The sequence below is a fragment of the Sorex araneus genome, chromosome 2 (assembly GCF_027595985.1).
Source record: "Sorex araneus isolate mSorAra2 chromosome 2, mSorAra2.pri, whole genome shotgun sequence".
Lineage (NCBI taxonomy): Eukaryota > Metazoa > Chordata > Mammalia > Eulipotyphla > Soricidae > Sorex > Sorex araneus.
Genome location: NC_073303.1, coordinates 239215252 through 239236609, shown reverse-complemented (window position 1 = coordinate 239236609; position 21358 = coordinate 239215252). Strand labels below are relative to the sequence as shown.

The window sequence follows — 21358 nt, the reverse complement described above, 5'->3', positions numbered from 1 at the left end:
GATGCCTCTTAGATGCCTCCTACAAAACCCATGCCACTAGACCCATGACTGCCCTAAGACCCAGGACATTCCTGAACACTGACGCAAATGTTGATCTCTAAAACAGGCTAAGGAGTGATGTCCTTCTAAATGGATTGGTTGGGAAAATATGTATCATTACAAATCTATTGGCTATGAAATGCACGGGCTCTGCTGTACCGGCCGGAGAAGGCCTATACAAGATCTCCTTTGGAGAAGCTCAGGGCCTTGCTCGCACACAGGACCTGCTTGTCGCTTTGTGTGTAAGCACGATCCTGGCTAACCAGCTTAATGAACTACCTGCTTGCTAATCGCATTCCTGTGTGGTCCTTATCTGCGGTCAGAGATCCAGAACCGTGCCCTAACAGTGAAGAATCAGTTTCCTCACACATTGTTCTGGGATGGGAGCTGGGTCAAGTGGGAACCTAAGACACTTCTCAGAATTCTCTGGGGGAGAGGGGGTCACACTAGGCAGTGCTCAGGGTTTACTCCTAGCTCTGCTCTCAGGAATTACTCTAGGACCAAGGGTCTATATGGGATTCCACGCATAAAAACCAGGTCTGCTGCATTCAGGGCAAGCACCCCCTCTCCTCCAACTCACTATTACTCGAGCCCTGGATGTTAAATAACTAGGAGCAAAGTGTTGCTAGCAGAGATTACAGTAGTACACTCCTCTTCACCATAAACTGTTGTGTGAATGTTCGTGCAGTCGCAGGTGCTGAGACAAGGAACATGGAAGAAATGTATGTCATGGTGGGTCTCTGTGGCAAAGGTAGAGAGCTCAGTAATCTCCTTTTATTAATCATGGTACCTCTAAATGGTGCAATACAGTGATGTCATCAATGGCATCAAGAGAAGTTACAGAAAGAACATTGAGGCAGCAAAACATGCCTTGTTTCCTTGCATCTGCAGGCCAGTAATTTTGGCCTCTGTAAAGAAGATACAAAACCAAAATTTCCTGGGGGATAAGCACTTGGATTTACATCCCAAATACAAGGCTGGGCAGGCAACTGAAATCTACATCTCAAACACTTGGCTGGGCCAGAGCCAGCAATCTACAATATCAATGATTAGGCCTAAGTGATCAGGTCAAATATCAGGCAGGAGATCTGCATGTCAATGACCAGCCAGGCTTCTCTGAGAAAAGAAAAACTGCCCCTTTCAATGTACTGAGATTATTTTCTGAAGGCAGCTTGAAGGGGGAAAGTGTTTTTTTTTGTTGTTGTTCATACCTGGTGATGCACAGGAGTCACTCCTGGCTCTGCACTCAGGAATTACTCCTGTTGGTGCTCAGGGGACCATATGGGATGCTGGGAATCGAACCTGGTAGGCTGTGAGCAAGGCAAACTATGTAAAGGATTCAAGGAGAAGAGAAAAACAATATTTACAAGTCAACAGAATACAAAGAAAGAAGCACAAATAAACACAGAGTAATGGGAGCACAGTGATGTAATCCAATAAATCTAAACCACCTGAGGCTATCTTATCCTACACACACCTGTACTTTGTCACTTTTAATTTTTTTTTTTTTTTGCTTTTTTGGTCACACCCAGAAATGTACAGGGGTTATTCCTGGCTCTGCACTCAGTGGGTACTCAGGGGACCATATGGGTGTTAGGGCAGGACTGCCCTGGGCGTGGTAAAAGACAATGAAAACTGTTTATTTTCTACTCAGGCCTCTGCTATAGGCTTGTTCCAAGAGGAATGTGTGGCTCTTGAGGGTATAATGCAGACAGATAGCCTCCTGGGCCGGGCTCAGCCGTCGGACCCATGCAGGTGCTTATGCAATTGTGGCCTGTAAATCTGTAGGCTGGACAAGCTGATGGGCCTAATGGGATTGGGGGGAGAGGCATGTCGAATTACGAATTTATTGACTAGGGAATTCTCGGGCTTTCGGCTTTCGTTGAAACGGCCGACATGGGCCTATATAAGTAACCCCTGCACCCTTGGTCGGGGTCTTGCCCAACCTGCTGGACCTGCATGTCCGCGTAGGCGGCTGGACCCTGGCTAGCCAGTCTTACAAGAAACCCTGCTTGCTGTTTGCAGTCTCTGGAGTCTCTTTGTCAGCAAGGGAGATTTCGATCTGTGCCCTAATAATGGGAAGCTGGGAATGGATCCCGAGTCAGCTTGTGTGCAAGGCAAATGCCCTACCCGCTGTGGTATTGCTCCAGCCCCACCTTTGTCACTCTTTTCAGGGCAGAAGGCCTGTTCCCAGTTGTCCACAGGTGTCTGGGTGGGGCGTTATCTGGGAGGTGGGGATGTGGCTCCCAGCACTTGCCACTGTAATATTCCCAGGAACCGAGGGGGGGGATTGAGCTATATTCCAAGGCACTACTTTTGCCCCCCTGAGTGCCTCTGCCGCCTGTGGATGTAGAGGGGGCCTGCTTATTGGCATCTGTGTGTGTTTCAGGGTCGGTATCCTATGAGGACATGGCCGTGAACTTCACCGGGGCCGAGTGGGCTTTGCTGGACCCTGCCGTGAGGCGCCTGTATAGAGACATGATGCTGGAGGCCTGCAGGCACCTGGCCTTCGTGGGTGAGGCTCAGGCGAGATCCTTTCCCACAGCTCAGGGCATGGAGCCTGCTGCCCGCTTTCCCAAGGGGGCCACAAAATGGGGCTGCCGGGAAGGAGGGGCCTGTCTCTGGGCATCCTGGCCCAGGCACGGGGCTTATTCGGGTATACAGGGTCCATGGTTAAATTCCTTTTCCTTAATTCGGAGCCACACCTGGATAAAGCTGAGTGTGAGGGCCACTGCCAGCACCTCTAGCTCTAGCTGTGACCCTCACAGTTCTGGTTGTTCCCCCCAGTGTTCAAGGCCCCAGGCTGCACCCAGCAGTGCAGGGTGAGGGAGGTGGTGCCCAGGATTATATTCTGGGCCACAAGTATGCCAGGCACTGTGCTACCTTGGAGCTTCTTCGTGGGGGCACAGGGCCCACACAGTCATTGAGTGCTGGAGTTTCTTTATTTTTAGGACGGGGGGTTTCACACCTACTGTTTTCAGGGCTAACTCCTAGCTTGAGCTCAGGAATCACGCGAGGGATGGGGGGGGGCTTTATGGGGTTGCAGGAGCAGGAGGGGGGCGGGGAAAAAGACAGGACACCCCCAGGTGGGCACACATGGAGCTGCGGCTCAAGTCGCCCCATTTATCTTCTCTTTCAACTGCCTCATGGTCAGACAAGAGGAATCTTCTTCCTGCTTCAGCCCCCAGGGAGACCCCGAACTCTCCCCTCCTCTCTTGTGGGGCACAGCAGAAGTTTAACTAGAAATTTAGCATCTCTGTACCCCATACAAAGGACTTTCAGCTGGCAGATGGTCAGCCCCCCTTAACCTGCGTCCTGCCCTATCCCCCCAAAACTCTGCTGCTTCTGGACCTCCTTGTTGACCACTGGATTCCCTCCTGTTCGACAGAGACTGCTTGTTGGCTTCTCATGACATTTGGGGGAGCTGGACAGAGGGGGCGGTCCCCCAGTGAAGGACCAAAGTCGAACCCCAGAAGGAACTGGGTCCACTGGCGGAGCTGTGTGCCCCCAACTGCCACATCTCAACTCTGGACGCTGCCGCACCCCTGCCTCCGACCCCTCGTCCCATGAATCACCTGGCCAGATCAGGAGGTGTGCACCCGGTGGGGTGCAGTGGGGGTTCAAGGGTTACCCCGGATCCCAGTGGTGCTGCCTTCATTCCTAAGGGATCCGTGTGCCAGAGGAAGCCGCCTCTGGTGGATTTGACTCGCTTACACCCGCCCAAGAACTAGAAGGGATGAGAGAGTCCAGCAATTTCCGGCCCTGCCCGAGCCCTGCTGGGCCTCACATCAAAGAATAAACTGGTGAACTGTGCCCAGGTGTCCATGCTGCCTGGGGCTCACCCCACTCAAACTCAGCATGGAGGGACACCCAGTGAGCAGTGCTCCAGAGCCAGCTGCCAGAGAATGAACAGGGGGACACAGGAAATTCAAAATACGTCACTTCTGCCTAGGATGTTTTTTTCTTTTTGGTCACATCCAGTGATGGTCAATGGTTACTCCAGGCTCTGCACTCAGGAAGGACTCCTGCTGGTGCTTGGGGGACCCTATGGGATGGCATGAGTTGAACCTGGGTCAGCTGCGTGCAAGGCAAATGCCCTACCCACTGTACTTTAGCTCTGGCACAGAGATTTTTTTTTGGGGGGTCACACCCAGCGATGCTCAGTGGTTACTCCAGGCTTTGCACTCAGGAATTACTCCTGGCAGTGCTTGGGGGACCATATGGGATGCCGGGGATCGAACCCGGGTCGGCCACGTGCAAGGCAAATGCCCTACCTGCTGTGCTATCGCTCCGGCCCCGGCAATGAGATTTTTTGAGGGGACTTTCGTGTGGGCCCACAAGGTTCTGGGGAGCATTGAGTACCTGGGATTGAACCTGGTCAGCCACGACCAGGGCAAGATTATTTTGTTGTTCTCTTCGCTTTGAACAAGCAGAGTTCTGAGCCCGCTTTGCTCTGTCTGACTCAGCCCTTTGAAAAGGATTCCCGTTATTGTCAACCGTATACACCACCACCTCACGTTCTGAGGGTGCCCCAACGCTCCTCTACAAGGAAGAGGAGGCATGAATATAGCAAGATACAGCTCAGAACACCCCAAGTTGGTGGGCATTGCTGGGTATGACCCAAAAAGAATAAATAAAGAATTTTGCTTCAAGACTGAATGCCCTGAACAAACATGATGACCTATTAGTACATGCATTGCAAACCATAATGCAGAAAAGGAAAAGGAGAGACAGAGAGCAAAAGAAAAGTGTCTGTCATGGAGGGTGTTTGAGTGTGGGGGTGGGGCACTGGAGGATGGTGGGATGGAAATGGGACATTTGTGGTGGGCTATGTACACTGGTGGAGGGATGGGTGTTGGATCACTGTGTGACTGAAACCCAATAATGAACAAACTATAATTGTCTTGCTCATGGATATTCAATTAAATTTTTTTTAAGTAATGTGGAATTCATGCCTTCTTCATTCAGCTTCATCAGTGGCTGAATAAGTAACAGTGTTCCTACATAAAAAATTATTTTAGGAGCCAGAGTGATATTATAGTGGCTGAAGTTCTTGTCTTGCCAGCAGCTGAGTGAGGTTTGATCCCTAAACACCCATATGGTCCCTCAAGCACTGCCAGGAGTGATTCCTGAGCACAAAGGAGAGAGTAAGCCCTGAACATTGCCAGAGTGGCCCCAAAACAAAACCAAAAATAGTTAAGTTAAAAAACATTGAATTTTGGGGCTGGAGAGATAGCACATCGGGTAGGGCATTTGCATTGCACGCGACAGACCCGGGTTTGATCCCCGGCATCCCATATGGTCCCCCAAGCACTGCCAGGAGTAATTCCTGAGCGCAAAGCCAAGAATAACCCTTAAGCATCGCTGGGTGTGACCCAAAAAGCAAAAAAAAAAAAAAAAGTAAGTCCTGAGCACCACCTGGTGGGGCCATCCCTAAAAATTACTCCCATCCCATTAAAAATTAAAGTAAAAATTAATTGTAAAATTCATACATTTGGAGGTGGGAGACTTTGAATAAAACAAATTCCTATTTATATATGACCTAGGGGATTCCCACCATTTCCATGCCAAAGTGCCATTGTTTTTTTCTATAAAATAGCAACTGTAGAATTTCGAAATGCTTCCCCTGGGAAATGAAAAAACTGACATTCAGTATGAATGGACATTTATTGTAGAGTCACTAACATCTCTTAAGATGTTCACACAATAGGGTAAGCAGATGCACAGGTCTAAGCAGCTAGGGGATAATTGTCCAATTGACCAGCCACCAATGTTTATCACAGTGACCAAAGCTCATGTGACATGATGTACATATGATTGTGATTGAAGAAAAACGATCTTCTTCGAAGAGATTTGTGAAGAGATCTGTGAAGATCTGTGAAGAGATTCCACTCTCGGTGTTGAATCAACACCAACCCCTGCCACCCATCTGTCTGCCTCCGGTGTCAGCGTTTCTCTTTCTCCAGGTCCTGAGGCAGAACATCGTACTGGCCTCTCAGGGATGCTTTTAGTCAGCTGATCCACAGGCATCTTCACTGTGGTCAGTGCTAGCTTTGCCTCCATCAGTGTCACCAGAGCAGTAAGACGGTAGGCAGGGAGCCCAGCTTGCATGCAGCCAATCCGGGGTGATTCTCAACACCCTGGAAAGTCCCCAAGCACTGATGGAGTGATCCCTGAATTCTGAACCAAGAGAAAACCCTGAGTACCATCCTGAGTCCATCTAAAAAAATAAATAAATAATAAAAAATAAAATCTCTGAAATACCTGATGATTGTAAACTCTACCTGAAACAGTCGTGGAAATCATGCAGCAGCTAAAATAAAATAGTATTTCAGCGCGGAGCCACAGTAAAGATGAAGGTGCTATCCATGCAGCAATTAAATGGGTGGGAACAGGGACATATCACAGTGACCTCCAAGTCACGCAGGATTCATCTCTGAGAACAGAGCCAGGAATCTACCTGGAGCAGCACCAGGTGTGGGATCCAGAGAAATTTGCAACATCCCATTAGGTCCCCCAGCACCCCCAGCCGAGATCCCTGAGCTCAGAGTCAGGCGTCTTTCTGATGTAGGTGGGCAGGCAGATAGGGAAGGGCCCTCCCCAGGTGATGACAGTAACTTTCCTGGGAAGTAATAGCTTTGAAGTTACAAAGGCCAATCTTGCAGACAACCAGGAATTTAGACTTGATAAGACCCTCACCTATCTATAGCAACAGACCCAGAGAAGGTCTGAAAGACACAAAAGGCCAGGAAAGGAATTGCAAAGAAGACCACCACCACTCCCAACTCCTTGGCAACCATTTTAGCAATGGAATTTTACCTAGGTTGAAGCCCCACAGGGGGGCAGTTTGGAAAACCTCCTTAGAGGCCACCTTGTACAAAGAAAGGGAGTTCATAGGATGCCTGAGCCCAAAAGCTGCCTGCCCCCACTTGCCCAAGCAAACTCGGTGCCTGAGCACATGTGTCACCAGCATCTCTCCTCTTGAGATGAGGATTTTCATGCTTTCCTGTCTAATGCTGGGATGTGTGCAGGGGCTCTCTCTGTCTTTGGAGAAGCCGGGTTCACTCTTGAGCACTGTTTCTCTCCACTCTCTCCTACTTTGTCTCCCTCCTCCCTTTAGAAACCTCCAAATAAAAACTGTAATTTCACTGAACTAGTACTTTTGAAATTTCTCTCTTCGAAATGAGACAGGAATCCCGAAATCCTGGGTCCCGGGTGGCAAAGGAAGATGGGGGAGAGAGTGACCGTCTTTCTTCTCCCCATTTCACATAAGTTACTTGTGCGGAACACCAACAGCAATCCCTAAAGACTTCTTTGGCTAAATTTATATAACCACAAAGCACTAATGATTCGACCTTTCTGTCTGCATCATGAAAGTCCCCATAACAACTCCAAAGGCAGGGCAGGAACAACTTCTGGGTAAAACCTCTGTACTTAACCTTGAGAACAGACTCCACCTACTTTCCTCAGGCTTGTCCTCTCTTGCCTCTTACTCCTTATCTACCTGCCATCACACCTTAGCAGTAGAACTCAAGGGGTTCAAATTGTGCGGGGGGGTGGGGGGTCACCACAGAGGTGAAATCCACCCATAGGCTGACTGGCATGGAAATCTCAGCCACTAACCAGTATAAAAGCTGGGAAAAGAGAGGAAGGGCAGATAGGACAGAGGGGATGCACTTACCTTGCATGAGGCCAAACCAAGTTCCATATCTGCCATCCCATAGAGGCACTTGGACCCGCCAGATGTGATCCCTGATCACAGAGCCGGGAGTCAGCCCTGAGCACTCACCGTGTGAGGCCCAAAAGACACAATTATCATCATCATTATCATCATAATCATAAAAAAGAAATAAGCCCAAACTCACCATCTTACTTCAGCAGGTCGGAAGTCAGGGGACAGTGGATCTGGGCATATGAAGAAGCTACATGGGGAAGCTTCCAGACTTGCTGCGAGAAAAATAACGAGTATGTTAGTACCATGGGGGTTCACTCCAGAGTGGGTGGGTTCTTCAGACTGATCTGCAGACAAAATTCAGATGCTTAAAAGTTCATCAATTATGGGCTGGAGCAATAGCATAGAGGATAGGGTATTTGCTTTGCACGCATCTAACCCAGGTTAGATTCCCAGCATCCCATATAATCCCCCCAAACCGCCAGGAGTAATTCCTGAGACCTTAGTACCAGAGTAACACCTGTGCATCGCCAGGTATAACCCTAGAAGGAAAAAAAAGTTCATAAGGCTGAGCGAGAGTAGAGTGAGGAGGGTGTGGCCACCAGTTTGATTTCCATATTCTATAGGTCACCTGAGCACCACCAGGAGTAATTTCTGAGTACAGAGCCAGGAGTAACCTCTGAGCATTACCTAGTGTGGCCCAAGTAAAATGAAACAATCCAAAAAAAGTTGTTCACTCTTAAGTACCCTGAAACAGCTTAATGGTATTGTCTTGCAGACAAATGGGGAGGGTTCTATTCCCATCACCCCACTGGGTTCCCATAGCCCTGCAGAAGTGATCCCAGACTACAGAGTCAGAAAGAAGGTTTGAGCATTGCTGGTTTGACCCTCCCCCGAACCCCCTAAAGTAGAAAAGTTCATTAAGGTGCCAGAGCAACATCATAGTGGGTAGGGCGCTCCCTTTGCGTGCGGTTGACCCAGGTTCAATCCCCTGCATCCCAGAGGTCCCCAAAGCACCACAGAGAGTAATTTTTGAGTTATGCCTAAGCATCGCTGGGTGTGAGCCCCCCACCCCCCAAAAAGTAACTTCTTAAAACTCTTCAGTTGGTGGGATCAGAAGCCTCGGGTATGACGTCACTCATCCCTCCCTTCCCCGTTTCCCACTCCAAAACTCCACTCTCCCTCACCTGGTCCCGATTGCTTCTTCCTGACCGCCTGGTCTAATACCTAGGCCGTCTTGGGGCTCCGGGCAGTGCTTCTGGATCTGGAATCTGTTTGCCTTAACGCTCCTCCCCAGGAGCTGGTGGCCCCGCGGGTCCAGCGCCACACTTGGCGGAGTTCTGGGAGCCAAGAGCCGGTTCAGGGCTGGGGCCTCTTCAGCAGCGGTTATTTCCCCGCCCCCGCCGCCGATTCCCTACCTCTGATTGGATGACGGTGAGAGCGGGTGAGATAGAAAGGGCCAATCAGATGCATTTTAGATTACCTGCCGCCCCACCTTTCCGCTTTCACAGGCTCACATACTTCCAAGTCCTTTCAGATATCAGGTAGGATAAGGCTTAAGGACGAATGCTTAAGGTCCAGGAAAACATCCAAACAGGCTGTCCCAGATGCTGCTGAGATCCCACACCACAGCCAGGGGGCCTTTCCCCTTGTTGGACACGGAGCAGGGCAGGAGCAACCCCATCGTGCCTGGTTCCTGTTTCACCTTTTGTTTTACTTAAACCTTTTTGTTTTTCTTAAAACATCGCTTCACACCCCCTCCCCCCCCAATCTGCAAGAGAAGTAGAACAAATGGCCTGCAAACTCTCCTTGGCAAATAGTTTATAGCTGCTATTCACTGTCTATAGAAATCACCCAGACACAAGCAGGGCAGGTAGCTGCCAGAATGTTCTGAAAACATGTCTAGATCACCTATCTGTAACTCCTTGTTTGTAGTATTTGAAAGCAGGCGTTCTTCTGAATTATGAAATTTGCATTTTCTTTTATGTTTTTGAAACAAATTATCAGGGTAGGCTATGATATAAGCACTGACTAAAATATGCGACTTTTCCCTTGTTCAGGGTCTTGCTTGGGCCTGCTTGCCTAAATCTTGACCTCAGCTAGCCGACTTAATAAACTCCACTTCTGTGTTAAATTACTCACTGAACTCTTTGTGTGGGTTCCCAGTGTTAGGGCACGGTTCTGGATCTCCAACCACTGACATGTACCACCCAGGAATGCAATCAGCAAGCGGGTGTGAGGAATTGGCCCAGAGCAGACCGTAGGAATTAGTTTAGCTTTCTCAATGTGAAGGACTGGCCCAGGACAGACCACAGGACTCTTTTTACAGGAGCCCACCTTGCAGAATAACTTGTTTTTCTGCCCCTGAGCAAGGAATTCGGATACAGCTGCCCCGGGTAGCATGAAGGGTGGTAGTCAGACCAGATAACCAGATGCCTCTCTCTAGACCATGTCACTAGACCCATGACTGCCCCAGAGCTGGGACATTCCTGAATATTGGCGCGAATGCTGATCTCTAAAACCATAAGCTAAGGAGTGATGTCTTTTTAAATGGATTGGTTAAGAAGGTATGTATTATTACAAATCTATTGGCTATGAAAGTTGCGGGCTCCATTGTAACAGCCGGTGAAGGCCTATATAAGATCTCTTTTGGAGAAGCTCGGGGTCTTGCCTCGCACACAGGACCTGCATGTCGCCGTGTGCGTATGCACAATCCTGGCTAACCAGCTTAATGAAGTACCTGATTGCTAATTGCATTCCTGTGTGGTCCTTGTCTGTGGTCGGAGATCCAGAACCGTGCCCTAACAGTGAAGAATCAGTTTCCTCAGACATTGTTCTGGGATGGGAGCTGGGTCAAGTGGGAACCTAAGACACTTCTCAGAATTCTCTGGGGGAGAGGGGGTCACACTAGGCAGTGCTCAGGGTTTACTCCTAGCTCTGCTCTCAGGAATCACTCTAAGACCAAGGGACTAGATGGGATTCCACGCAACAAACCCAGGTTTGCTGCATTCAGGTTAAGTACCCCCTCTTTCCCAACTCATTATTACTCCAGCCCTGAATTTTAAATCACTGGGAGCAAAGGGTTGCTTGCAGAGAATACGATAGCACAGTCCTCTTCACCATAAATTGTTGCATGAAGGTTCGTGCAGTCTCGGGTGCTGAAACAAGGAATGCGGAAGAAATGTATGTCATGGTGGGTCCAGGTTCTCTCTGACTCTGTGACCAAGGTAGAGAGCTCAGTAATCTCCTTTTATTGATCATGGTACCTGTAAATGGCACAATACAGTGATTGCATCAATGGTATCAAGAGAAGTTACAGAAGGAACATTGAGGCAGCAAAACATGCATTATTTCCTTGCATCTGCAGGCCAGTAATTTTGGCCTCTGGAAAGAAGATACAAAACCAGGGGCCGGAGCGATAGCACAGCGGGTAGGGCGTTTGCCTTGCATGCGGCCGACCCGGGTTCGATCCCCGGCATCCCATATGGTCCCGCAAGCACCGCCAGGAGTAATTTCTGAGTGCAAAGCCAGGAGTAACCCCTGAGCATCGCTGGGTGTGACCCAAAAAGCAAAAAAAAAAAAAGAAGAATTACATGGGCATGTGGAGGTGGGGGTGTATGTTGACGGCCATTATGATGAGGAGGTTCCCCAAGATCGTGACCAGGTACATGGACAAAAAAAGCCGAAGATGAGGGGCTGCAATTCTGGCTCCCTTGATAATCCCAGAAGGAAGAATTGTGAAATTCTAGTATAATAATCTTTTTTCCATGTGTGGGTAACTACCAGGAAAGTGGAAAATTAAAAACACGATGACTAGTTTTCTCCAAACAAAACATGACTAACATAAGTTGAAATTCCCCAAACCCAGTTTGACCCTCACCCCCCCAAAAAAAGATGCTGGTAGGAGGCACCCAGAGCCTGTGCTCACTGACCCCCTGTGTCCCTCAAATGAAACTGGCCTCATGATCCAGGCAGAAGCCAGGAAGCTGGTACAGCTCCTTCCTACAAGGGGAGAAGGTCAGTCATGGTGTTGGGACGCAGGTGGGCCGGGATGAGAGAGGCTGGATCCCGGGAGAGGGCAGGGGACCCACAGGCATGGTGGGAGTTTTGGCTTAGGGATTTCAGGGACAAGGTGTAGCCTGACCGAGGACTGAGATCTAAGCAATGACTAAGGTCAGTGACTCAAACAGAGACAATTGTGCCAGTGGCAGGAACAGACTCTACAGAAGTTCAGTGGGAAAGGCTCAGCTGGATTTTTTTAAGAGAGAGAGTGAGTGAGAGAGAGAGAGAGAGACAGAGAGAGAGAGAGAGAGAGAGAGAGAGAGAGAGAGAGAGAGTGAGTGAGAAACAAGATCATTTTCTTTTTGTTTATCTTTTTGGGCTACACCCACGGTGCTCGGGGCTGATTCCTGGCTCTGCATCCGGGAGTTACTCCTGACTGTGCTGAAGGGGACCCTATGGGATGCCGGGAATCAGACCCGGGTCTGCTGTGTGCAGGGCTGTGTGCCCTCCCCACTGTACCATGGTGGGGGCCCCAACAAAATAGTTTTTATAGAAACTTCTTTAGAAAGGTGTAGAGAGTAGTACGCGCTGTGGAGAGAGCACAGGCGTCTCTACAGGGAAAGAGGCTCAGTTGGGCCAGAGCGATGTCCAGCAGGGATGCTCTGGCCTTGTACTCGTCTATCAGGGTTCTATCCCAGGCACCCCATAGTGTTTCCTGTGCCCCGGCAGGAGTCATCCCTGAGCACCGCCAGGTGTGCAGAAACAAACACAAAGTGCAAACAGAAGGAAGAGCCAGGGCTGGCCGACCTGACCCTGGCGGCCCGCTGGCCCCTGACTCCTGCCTGGGCACCAGCAGTTCTCCTGCGTCGACACAGAGGGCGCCTGGTGAGCACCGTGCGGGTGACCTTCCTGTCCCTGGTGAGCGCCGGCCACCGGCTCCAGGCAGACCTTCTCCTGCCAGTGTTCTGATTCCTCTGATGGTAGTTTCATCCCAAACTTTTAGAGATACCAGAGTTGAGTCTGGCCTCTGCCACCCTCCTCCACAGAAAACAGAGGACTTGGTTCCTGTACCGGTCATCCCCACACCTTCGCAGTTTTCCGTGGAGGAAGGTGGTGGAAGCAAGACTCAGCTCAGCATCTCCAAGTTTGGCATGAAGGAATCCACCATGGTAGCCTTTGGTTTGAGTTTCGGGGACCACACCCAGCGATATTCAAGGGTGACCTCTGCCCCCGCACTAAGGAATCACTCCTGATGGTGCTTGGGGGAGCGTATGGGCTACAGGGATAGAACCCGGGTCACCCCATACAAGGCAAGCCCCTTTCCGGGTCAGTATTCAATTCATGGCCCTACGCTGTGTGCTGGATCCTTAATGACCACATACTTAACATTGAAGCAAAACCAAGAGTGGAAAATTCTTAGAGAACCGAGCCTGGGGACGGACCGAAACTCCCACAGCACCATCTTGTGGCGTTTCACCAGAACTACCGGAGCCCGAATTTTCCCACATGCTCAAGATTTCCTTAAGAAAGCCATTTTTGGGGGCTGGAGCAACAGTACAGCGGGTAGGGCGTGTGCCTTGCATGTGGCAGACCTGAGTTCGATTCCCAGTATCCCATATGGGCCTCTGAGCACTGCCAGGGTTGATTCTTGAGTGATTCCTGATTCAGGAGTAACCCCTGTGCATTGCTATGTGTAACCCAAAGAGGAAAAAAAAAAAAAGCCCTTGGGACTATGCAGTGGGAGCAGAGCAGTTACATTGCTATGTGTAACCCAAAGAGGAAAAAAAAAAAAGCCCTTGGGACTATGCAGTGGGAGCAGAGCAGTTAGGGCTCTTGCCTGTAGTCACAGGACCCTGTTTCTTTCTTTGTCTCTCCATACGGTCCCACCATCATGCCAGAGTAATTCCTGAGTCAGAGCCAAGAGAACCTCTGAGTGTTGCTGGATTTGTGTACCCCCAAACCATAAACAAAGCAAATAAAAGCAAAACAATGTCAGAGCCTTGATGGCAGATTCTCTCACCCCAACTTGGTGTGTTCTGAGCTGTATCTTGCTGTATCCATGTCCCCTCTTCCTTGTAGAAGAGTGTTGGGTCACCCTCAGAACGTGAGGAGACAGCATGTGGGGTTGAATTTAACAGGAAATCTTTCCAAAGGGCTGGGTCAGACAGAGCAAAGTGGGTTCAGAACCCTTTTTGTTCAAAGCAAAGAGAACAACAACAAAATAATCTAGCCCTGATTGTGGCCAACAAGGTTCAATCCCAGATACTCAATGGCTCGCTGAACCTTGTGGGTCCACACCCTCCTCCCCCACAAAAAAAAATCCTCAGTGACAGAGCTCTAGTAGAGCGAGTAGGGCATTTGCCTTGCATGCAGCCGACCCATGTTCAATCCCCACTATCCCATAGGTTCCCCAAGCACTGCCAGGAGTCATTCCTGAGTGTAGATCCTGGAGTAATCCCTGAGGAAATAATGCATGTTTTGCTACCTCAATGTTCCTTCTGTAACTTCTCTTGATGCCATTGATGACATCACTGTATTGTGCCATTTAGAGGTACCATGATCAATAAAAGGAGATTACTAAGCTCTCTACCTTGGTCACAGAGTCAGAGAGAACCTGGACCCAACATGACATACATTTCTTCCGAATTCCTTGTGTCAGCATCCCGTGTCATCAGCACCTGCGACTGCACGAACCTTCATGCAACAGTTTATGGTGAAGAGGAGTTGCTATGGTATTCTCTGCAAGCAACCCTTTGGTCCCAGTTATTTAAAAATTCAGGGCTGGAGTAATAGTGAGTTGGGGAAGAGGGGGTGCTTGCCCTGAACGCAGTGGACCTGGTTTTGATGCATGGAATCCCATCTAGTCCCTTGGTCCTAGAGTGATTCCTGAGAGCAGAGCTAGGAGTAAACCCTGAGCACTGCCTAGTGTGACCCCCTTTCCCCCAGAGAATTCTGAGAAGTGTCTTAGGTTCCCACTTGACCCAGCTCCCATCCCAGAACAATGTGTGAGGAAACTGATTCTTCACTGTTAGGGCACGGTTCTGGATCTCCGACCACAGACAAGGACCACACAGGAATGCAATTAGCAAGCAGGTAGTTTATTAAACTGGTTAGCTAATATTGTGCATACCTACACAGCGACATGCAGGTCCTGGGTGCGAGGCAAGACCCCGAGCTTCTCCAAAAGAGATCTTTTTTTTTTTTAATTTTTTTTTTTTTTTGCTTTTTGGGTCACACATGGCGATGCACAGGGGTTACTCCTGAGCACGGCCAGGGGACCATATGGGATGCTGGGATTCGAACCCGGGTCGGCCGCGTGCAAGGCAAACGCCCTACCCGCTGTACTATCGCTCCAGCCCCTCCAAAAGAGATCTTATATAGGCCTTCACCGACCGTTACAACAGAGCCCGCATCTTTCATAGCCAATAGATTTGTAATAATACATACTTTCTTAACCAATCCATTTAAAAGGACATCACTCCTTAGCCTATGGCTTTAGAGATCAGCATTCGAGCCAGTATTCAGGAATATCCCGGCTCTGGGGGCAGTCATGGGTCTAGTGACATGTTCTTGTGAGAGGCATCTGGTTATGTGGTCTGACAACCACCCTTCTTGCGACCCGGGGCACCTGTATCCAAATTCCTTGCTCAGGGGCAGAAAAACAAGTTATTCTGCTAGGCGGGCTCCTGTAAAAAGAGTCCTGTGGTCTTTCCTGGGCCAGTCCTTCATATTGAGAAAGCTAAACTAATTCCTACGATGTGTTCTGGGCCAATTCCTCACACCCGCTTGCTGATTGCATTCCTGTGTGGTCCTTGTCCGTGGTTGGAGATCAGTACCGTGCCCTAACACTGGGAACCCACACAAAGAGTTCAGTGAGTAATGTAACACAGAAGAGGAGTTTATTAAGTCGGCTAGCTGAGGTCAAGATTTAGGCACGCAGTTCCAAGCAAGACCCTGAACAAGGGAAAAGTCGCATATTTTAGTCTGTGCTTATATCATAGCCTGCACTGATGAATTTTTTCAAAAACATAAATGAAAATGCAAATTTCATAATTCAGAAGAAAGCCTACTTTCAAATACTACAAACAAGGAGTTACAGATGGATGAACTAGAGACATTTTCAGAACATTCTGGCAGCTACCCAGCTGCTTGTGTCTGGGTGGCTTCTATAGACAGTGAATAGCGGTTATAGACTATTTGCCAAGGAGAGTTTGCAGGCCATTTGTTCTACTTCTCTTGCAGATGGGAGCGGGGTTGAGGCGAGGTTTTAAAACAAAAAGATTTACGTGAAACAGGAACCAGGCATGATGCAGTTGCTCCTGCCCTTCTCCATGTCCAACAATGGGAAAGGCCCCTTGGCTGTGGTGTGGGATCTCAGCAGCATCTAGGAGAGCCTGTTTGGATGTTTTCCTGGACCTTAAGCATTACTCCTTAAGCCTTATCCTACCTGGTATCTGAAAGGACTTGGAAGGATGTGAGCCTGTGAAAGCGGAAAGGCGGGGCGCCAGGTAATCTAAAATGCATCTGATTGGCCCTTTCTATCTCACCCGCTCTCACCGTCATCCAATCAGAGGTGGAGAATCAGCGGCGGGGCCGGGGAAATAACCGCTGCTGAAGAGGCCCCAGCCCTGAGCCGGCTCTTGGCTCCCTGAACTCGGCCAAGCGTGGCGCTGGACCCCGGGGCCGCCAGCTCCTGGGGAGGAGCGATAAGGCAGACAGATTCCAGATCCAGAAGAACTGCCGAAGCGCGAAGACGGCCTAGGTATTAGACCAGGCGGTTCTGGAAGAAGCAATAGGGACCAGGTGAGGGAGGGTGGAGTCTTGGAGTGGGAAACGGGGGTAAGGGAGGGATGAGTGACATCATAGCCGAGGCTTTGAACCCAACAACTGAACAGTTTAATGAAGTTACTTTTTTGGGGGTGAGGGCTCACGCCCAGCGATGCTTAGGCATTACTCAGAATTTACTACTTGCGGTGATTGGGGGACCTACGGAATGCTTCGGATTGAACCTGGATCAACCGAACGCAAAGCAAACGCCCTACCCACTGTGATGTTGCTCCGGCACCCTAATGAACTTTCCTACTTTGGGGCACGGAGGGGCGGGGGTTCGGGGGAGGTCACACCAGCAATGCTCAGACCTTCTTTTGACTCTGTAGTCCGGGATCATTTCTGGCAGGACTATGGGAACCCAGTGGGGTGATGGGAATAGAACCCTCCCCATTTGTCTGCAAGACAATACCATTAACCTGTTTCAGAGTACTTAAGAGTGAACAACATTTTTTGATTGTTTCATTTTGCTTGGGCCACACTTGGTAATGCTCAGAGGTTACTCCTGGCTCTGTACTCAGGAATTACTCCTGGTGGTGCTCAGGTGACCTATAGGATGTGGGAATCAAACTGGTGACCACACCCTCCTCTCTCTACTCTGGCTCAGGCCTCATGAACTTTTGTTTTTCCTTGTAGGGTTACACCTGACGATGCACAGGTGTTACTTCTGGTACTGCAGTCAGGAATTACTCCTGGCAGTTCAGAGGGATTATATGGGATGCTGGGAATCGAATCTGGGTTGGATGCGTGCAAAGCAAACACCCTATCCTCTGTGCGATCGCTCCAGCCCAAAACTGATGAACTTTTAAGCATCTGAATTTTTTTTTTTTTTTTTTGCTTTTTGGGTCACACCCAGCGATGCTCAGGGGTTACTCCTGGCTTAGCACTCAGGAATTGCTCCTGGCAGTGCTTGGGGGACCATATGGGATGCCGGGGATCGAACCCGGGTCGGCCGCGTGCAAGGCAAACGCCCTACCCGCTGTGCTATCGCTCCGGCCCCCCTAAGCATCTGAATTTTGTCTGCAGATCAGTTCTGAAGAACCCACCCACTCTGGAGTGAACCCTCTGTGGTACTAACATACTCGTTATTTTTCTTGGAGCAAGTCTGGAAGCTTCCTCATGTAGCTTCTTCATATGCCCAGATCCACTGTCCCCTGACTTCGGACCTTCTCAAGTAAGATGGTGAGTTTGGGCTTATTTCTTTTTGATGATTTTGATGATAATGATGATGATAATTGTGTCTTTTGGGCCTCACAGGGTGGGTGCTCAGGGCTGACTCCAGGCTCTGTGATCAGGGATCACCTCTGGCGGGTCCTAGTGCCTATATGGGATGGCAGATATGGAACTTGGTTTGGCCTCATGCAAGGTAAGTGCATCCCCTCTGTCCTATCTGCCCTTCCTCTCTTTTCCCAGCTTTTATACTGGTTAGTGGCTGAGATTTCCATGCCAGTCAGCCTATGGGTGGGTTTCACCTCTGTGGTGACCCCCCCCCCCCCAATTTGAACCCCTTGAGTTCTGCTGCTAAGGTGTGATGGAAGACAGATGAGGAGAAAGAGGCAAGAGGGGTAAGCCTGAGGAAAGTAGGTAGAGTCTGTTCTCAAGGTTATGTCTAGAGGTTTTACCCAGAAGTTGTTCCTGCCCTGCCTTGGGTGTTCTTAATGAGGATTTTCATGATGTAGACAGAAAGGTTGAATCATTAGTGTTTTGTGGTTATATAAATTTAGCCAAAGAAGTGTTTAGAGATTGCTGTCGGTGTGCCGCAAAAGTGACTTATGTGAAGTTTCGAGGAGAGAGATGGTCACTATCTCCCCCCTCCACCTTTGCCACCCTGGACCCAGGATTTCGGGATTCCTGTCTCATCTTGTAGAGAGGAATTTCAAAATTAGCAGTTCAGTGAAATTACAGTTTCTCTTTGGAGGTTTCTAAAGGGAGGAGGGAGAGAAAGTGGGAGAGAGCGGAGAGAAAAGCGCTCAAGACAGAACCCGGGCTTCTCCAAAGCCAGAGAGAGCCCCTACACACATCCCAGCATTAGACAGGAAAGCATGAAAATCCACATCTCAAGAGGGGAGATGCTGGTGACACATGTGCTCAGGCACCGAGTGTTCTTGGGCAAGTGGGGGCAGGCAGCTTTTGGGCTTGGGCATCCTATGAACTCCCTTCCTTTGTACAAGGTGGCCTCTATGAAGATTTTCCAAACTGTCCCCATGTGGGGCTTCAACCTAGGTAAAAGTCCATTGCTAAGAAGTTTGCCAAGGAGTTGGGAGTGGTGGTGGTCTTCTTTGAAATTCCTTTCCTGGCTTTTTGTGTCTTTCAGGCCTTCTCTGGGTCTATTGATATAGATAGGTGAGGGTCTTATCAAGCCTTAGTTCCTGTTTCTCTGCATTGTTGGCCTTTGCAACTTCAAAGCTGTTACTTCCAAGGAAATTTACTGTCATCACCTGGGGAGGGGCCTTCCCTATCTGCCTGCCCACCTACATCAGAATGACTCCTGACTCTGAGCTCAGGGATCTCGGCTGGGGGTCCTGGGGGACCTAATGGGATGTTGGAGATAGAACCTGGTTGGAGCATGCAATGCCAGTGCCCTTCCCACTCTGCCATTGCTCCTGCCCCATAAGCAAGTCTTCCAGCAGGCTTTTGTTAGGCCCCTTGATGCTACATTGACAGACAGCAGGATCTCTGCAGGCCTTTAGGGAATCCTGCAGTCGCCCAGAATTATGTGTCTGAACAGCGAGTCTCTGGGGTCTGAGGAGTTGAGCAGAAGCTTCCTTTTTTGTTAACTTGTTATTTATTTATTTGCTTTTTGTGTCACACCTGTGATGCACAGGGGTTACTCCTGGCCTTGCATTCAGGAATTCCTCCTGGCAGTGCTCGTGGGGACCATATGGGATACTGGGAATTGGACCCGGGTCAGCAGTGTGCAAGGTGAACACACTACACAGTGTACTATCTCTCCGACCACAGAAGCGTCTCTTTGGTATCACTTTATAGCAGGAATCTTGGTCTAGGTGTTGGGAATGTGAAGTGGGTTTCCCCACATGATGCAGTTAGGTCACCCACCAATTCTTGGGGGTGAATGGGAAGGGCTAGTCACCAGGCCACTGTCAGTTTCCACATTCTTTGAACAAAGATTCCCTTTGTCACTCCCGCTTTTGCTTTTGTGGTCACACGCAGAGATGCTCAGGACTTACTCCTTGCTCTGCATTCAAGGATCACTCCTAACAGTGCTCAAGGACCGTTAAGGATGCCAGAGATCAAATATACGTCTGCCATGTGCAAGGCGAATATTGTCCTTCCTGTGCTTTCGCTCCAGCCCCGTCCCTTTGTCACTCTTTTCGAAAGACCCCTCAGAGATTCCATATGTGTCTTGGCCGGGTGCTGTCATGGTTCGTGCCTCGAAGCACTTGCTACTGAGCTCTGCATTCTCCACACATCCTGGTGTTCCCCGTGGGGACCCTGATTGTTTAAAGTAGATTAAGGTAGGGGCTGGAGCAATAGCACAGTGGGTAGGGCGTTTGCCTTGCACGTGGCTGACCCGGGTTCGATTCCCAGCATCCCATATGCTCCCCTGAGCACCGCCAGGAGTGATTCCTGAGTGCATGAGCCAGGAGTAAGCCCTGTGCATGGCTGGTGTGACCCAGATACCAAAAATAAATAAATAAATAAATGAAGTAGATTAAAGTAAAACCCAGTAACCTGATGTCACTCCCCCAACCGGATGCAGAGAGACCCTGGCTGATTGGCATCTGTGTGTGTTTTAGGTGTCAGTATCCTTTGAACGTGGCTGTGATCTTCACCCGGGCAGAGTGGGCTTTGCTGAATCCTGCCCAGAGGTGCCTGTACAGAGACGTGATTCTGGAGGCCTGCAGGCACCTGGCCTTCGTGGGTGAGGCTCAGGCACGACCCTTTCCCACAGCTCAGGACACGGAGTCCGCTGCCCACATTCTCAATGGGGCCATGGAACAGTGCTGCAGGGAAGGAGGGGCCTGTCTATGGGCACCCTAGCCCAGGCGAGGGTCATTCCCGGGCAGGCAGACGGATTCAGCCTAACTGCCTTTTCTCTGATTCACGGCCACACTGGGTAGAGCGGGGTGTCAGGGCCACCGCCTGCACCTCTGGCTCTTTTTTTTTTTTTTTTGCTTTTTGGGTCACACCCAGCGATGCACAGGGGTTACTCCTGGCTTTTCACTCAGGAATTACTCCTGGCGGTGCTTGGGGGACCATATGGGATGCCGGGGATTGAACCCGGGTTGGCCGTGTGCAAGGCAAACGCCCTACCCGCTGTGCTATCGCTCCGGCCCCGCACCTCTGGCTCTTGCTGTGATCCTAATGTTGCTGGTTGGTCCCCCCAGTGATTGGGGGGCCCTGGGCTGAACCCCATAGTGCTGGGTGAGGGAGCTGGTGCCCAAGATTATATTGGGGCCAGGAGCATGTCAGGCATTGTGCTACCTTGGAGCTTCTTCCTGGGGGCACAGGCCCCACACCTAGATTTCCACGGACACTCTTGTTCATGCTCAAGGGACACTGTGGGGTGCGGGAATCTGACCCACGTCATTCAAGGCAGCTGCTTCCATGTCTGTTGAAGCAAAGCAGTTACATCAGTCCTATTCCAGTTCTTTTTTGTTCCCTCAGAGCATCTTTATTCTTTGATATACACACCTGGTGATGCTCAGGGCTGATGCCTGGCATTGCTTGGAGGAGCCTATTGGGCGCTGGTGAGTGACCTGGGTCAGTTGTGTCCAAGACAAGTGCCATCCCTGCTGTCCTATTTCTCTGCCCCTCCCCAGAGCCCTCCCTGGGGACTGAATTGTCTTCCTGCTT

The 21358-nt window shown here is 49.9% G+C and overlaps 1 protein-coding gene across 1 annotated transcript in view; it reads left to right on the top strand.

Moving 5' to 3' along the window:
* Nucleotides 1-2448: 2448 nt before the first annotated feature.
* LOC129401816 (zinc finger protein 791-like) overlaps nt 2449-21358 on the top strand; it is a 50525-nt gene continuing 31615 nt past the window's right edge. The window contains exons 1-3 of the mRNA XM_055124687.1: nt 2449-2554; nt 12570-12631; nt 12760-12882. Of these exons, the coding sequence (XP_054980662.1) occupies nt 2449-2554; nt 12570-12631; nt 12760-12882 (291 nt within the window). The remainder of the gene's footprint in view (nt 2555-12569; nt 12632-12759; nt 12883-21358) is intronic.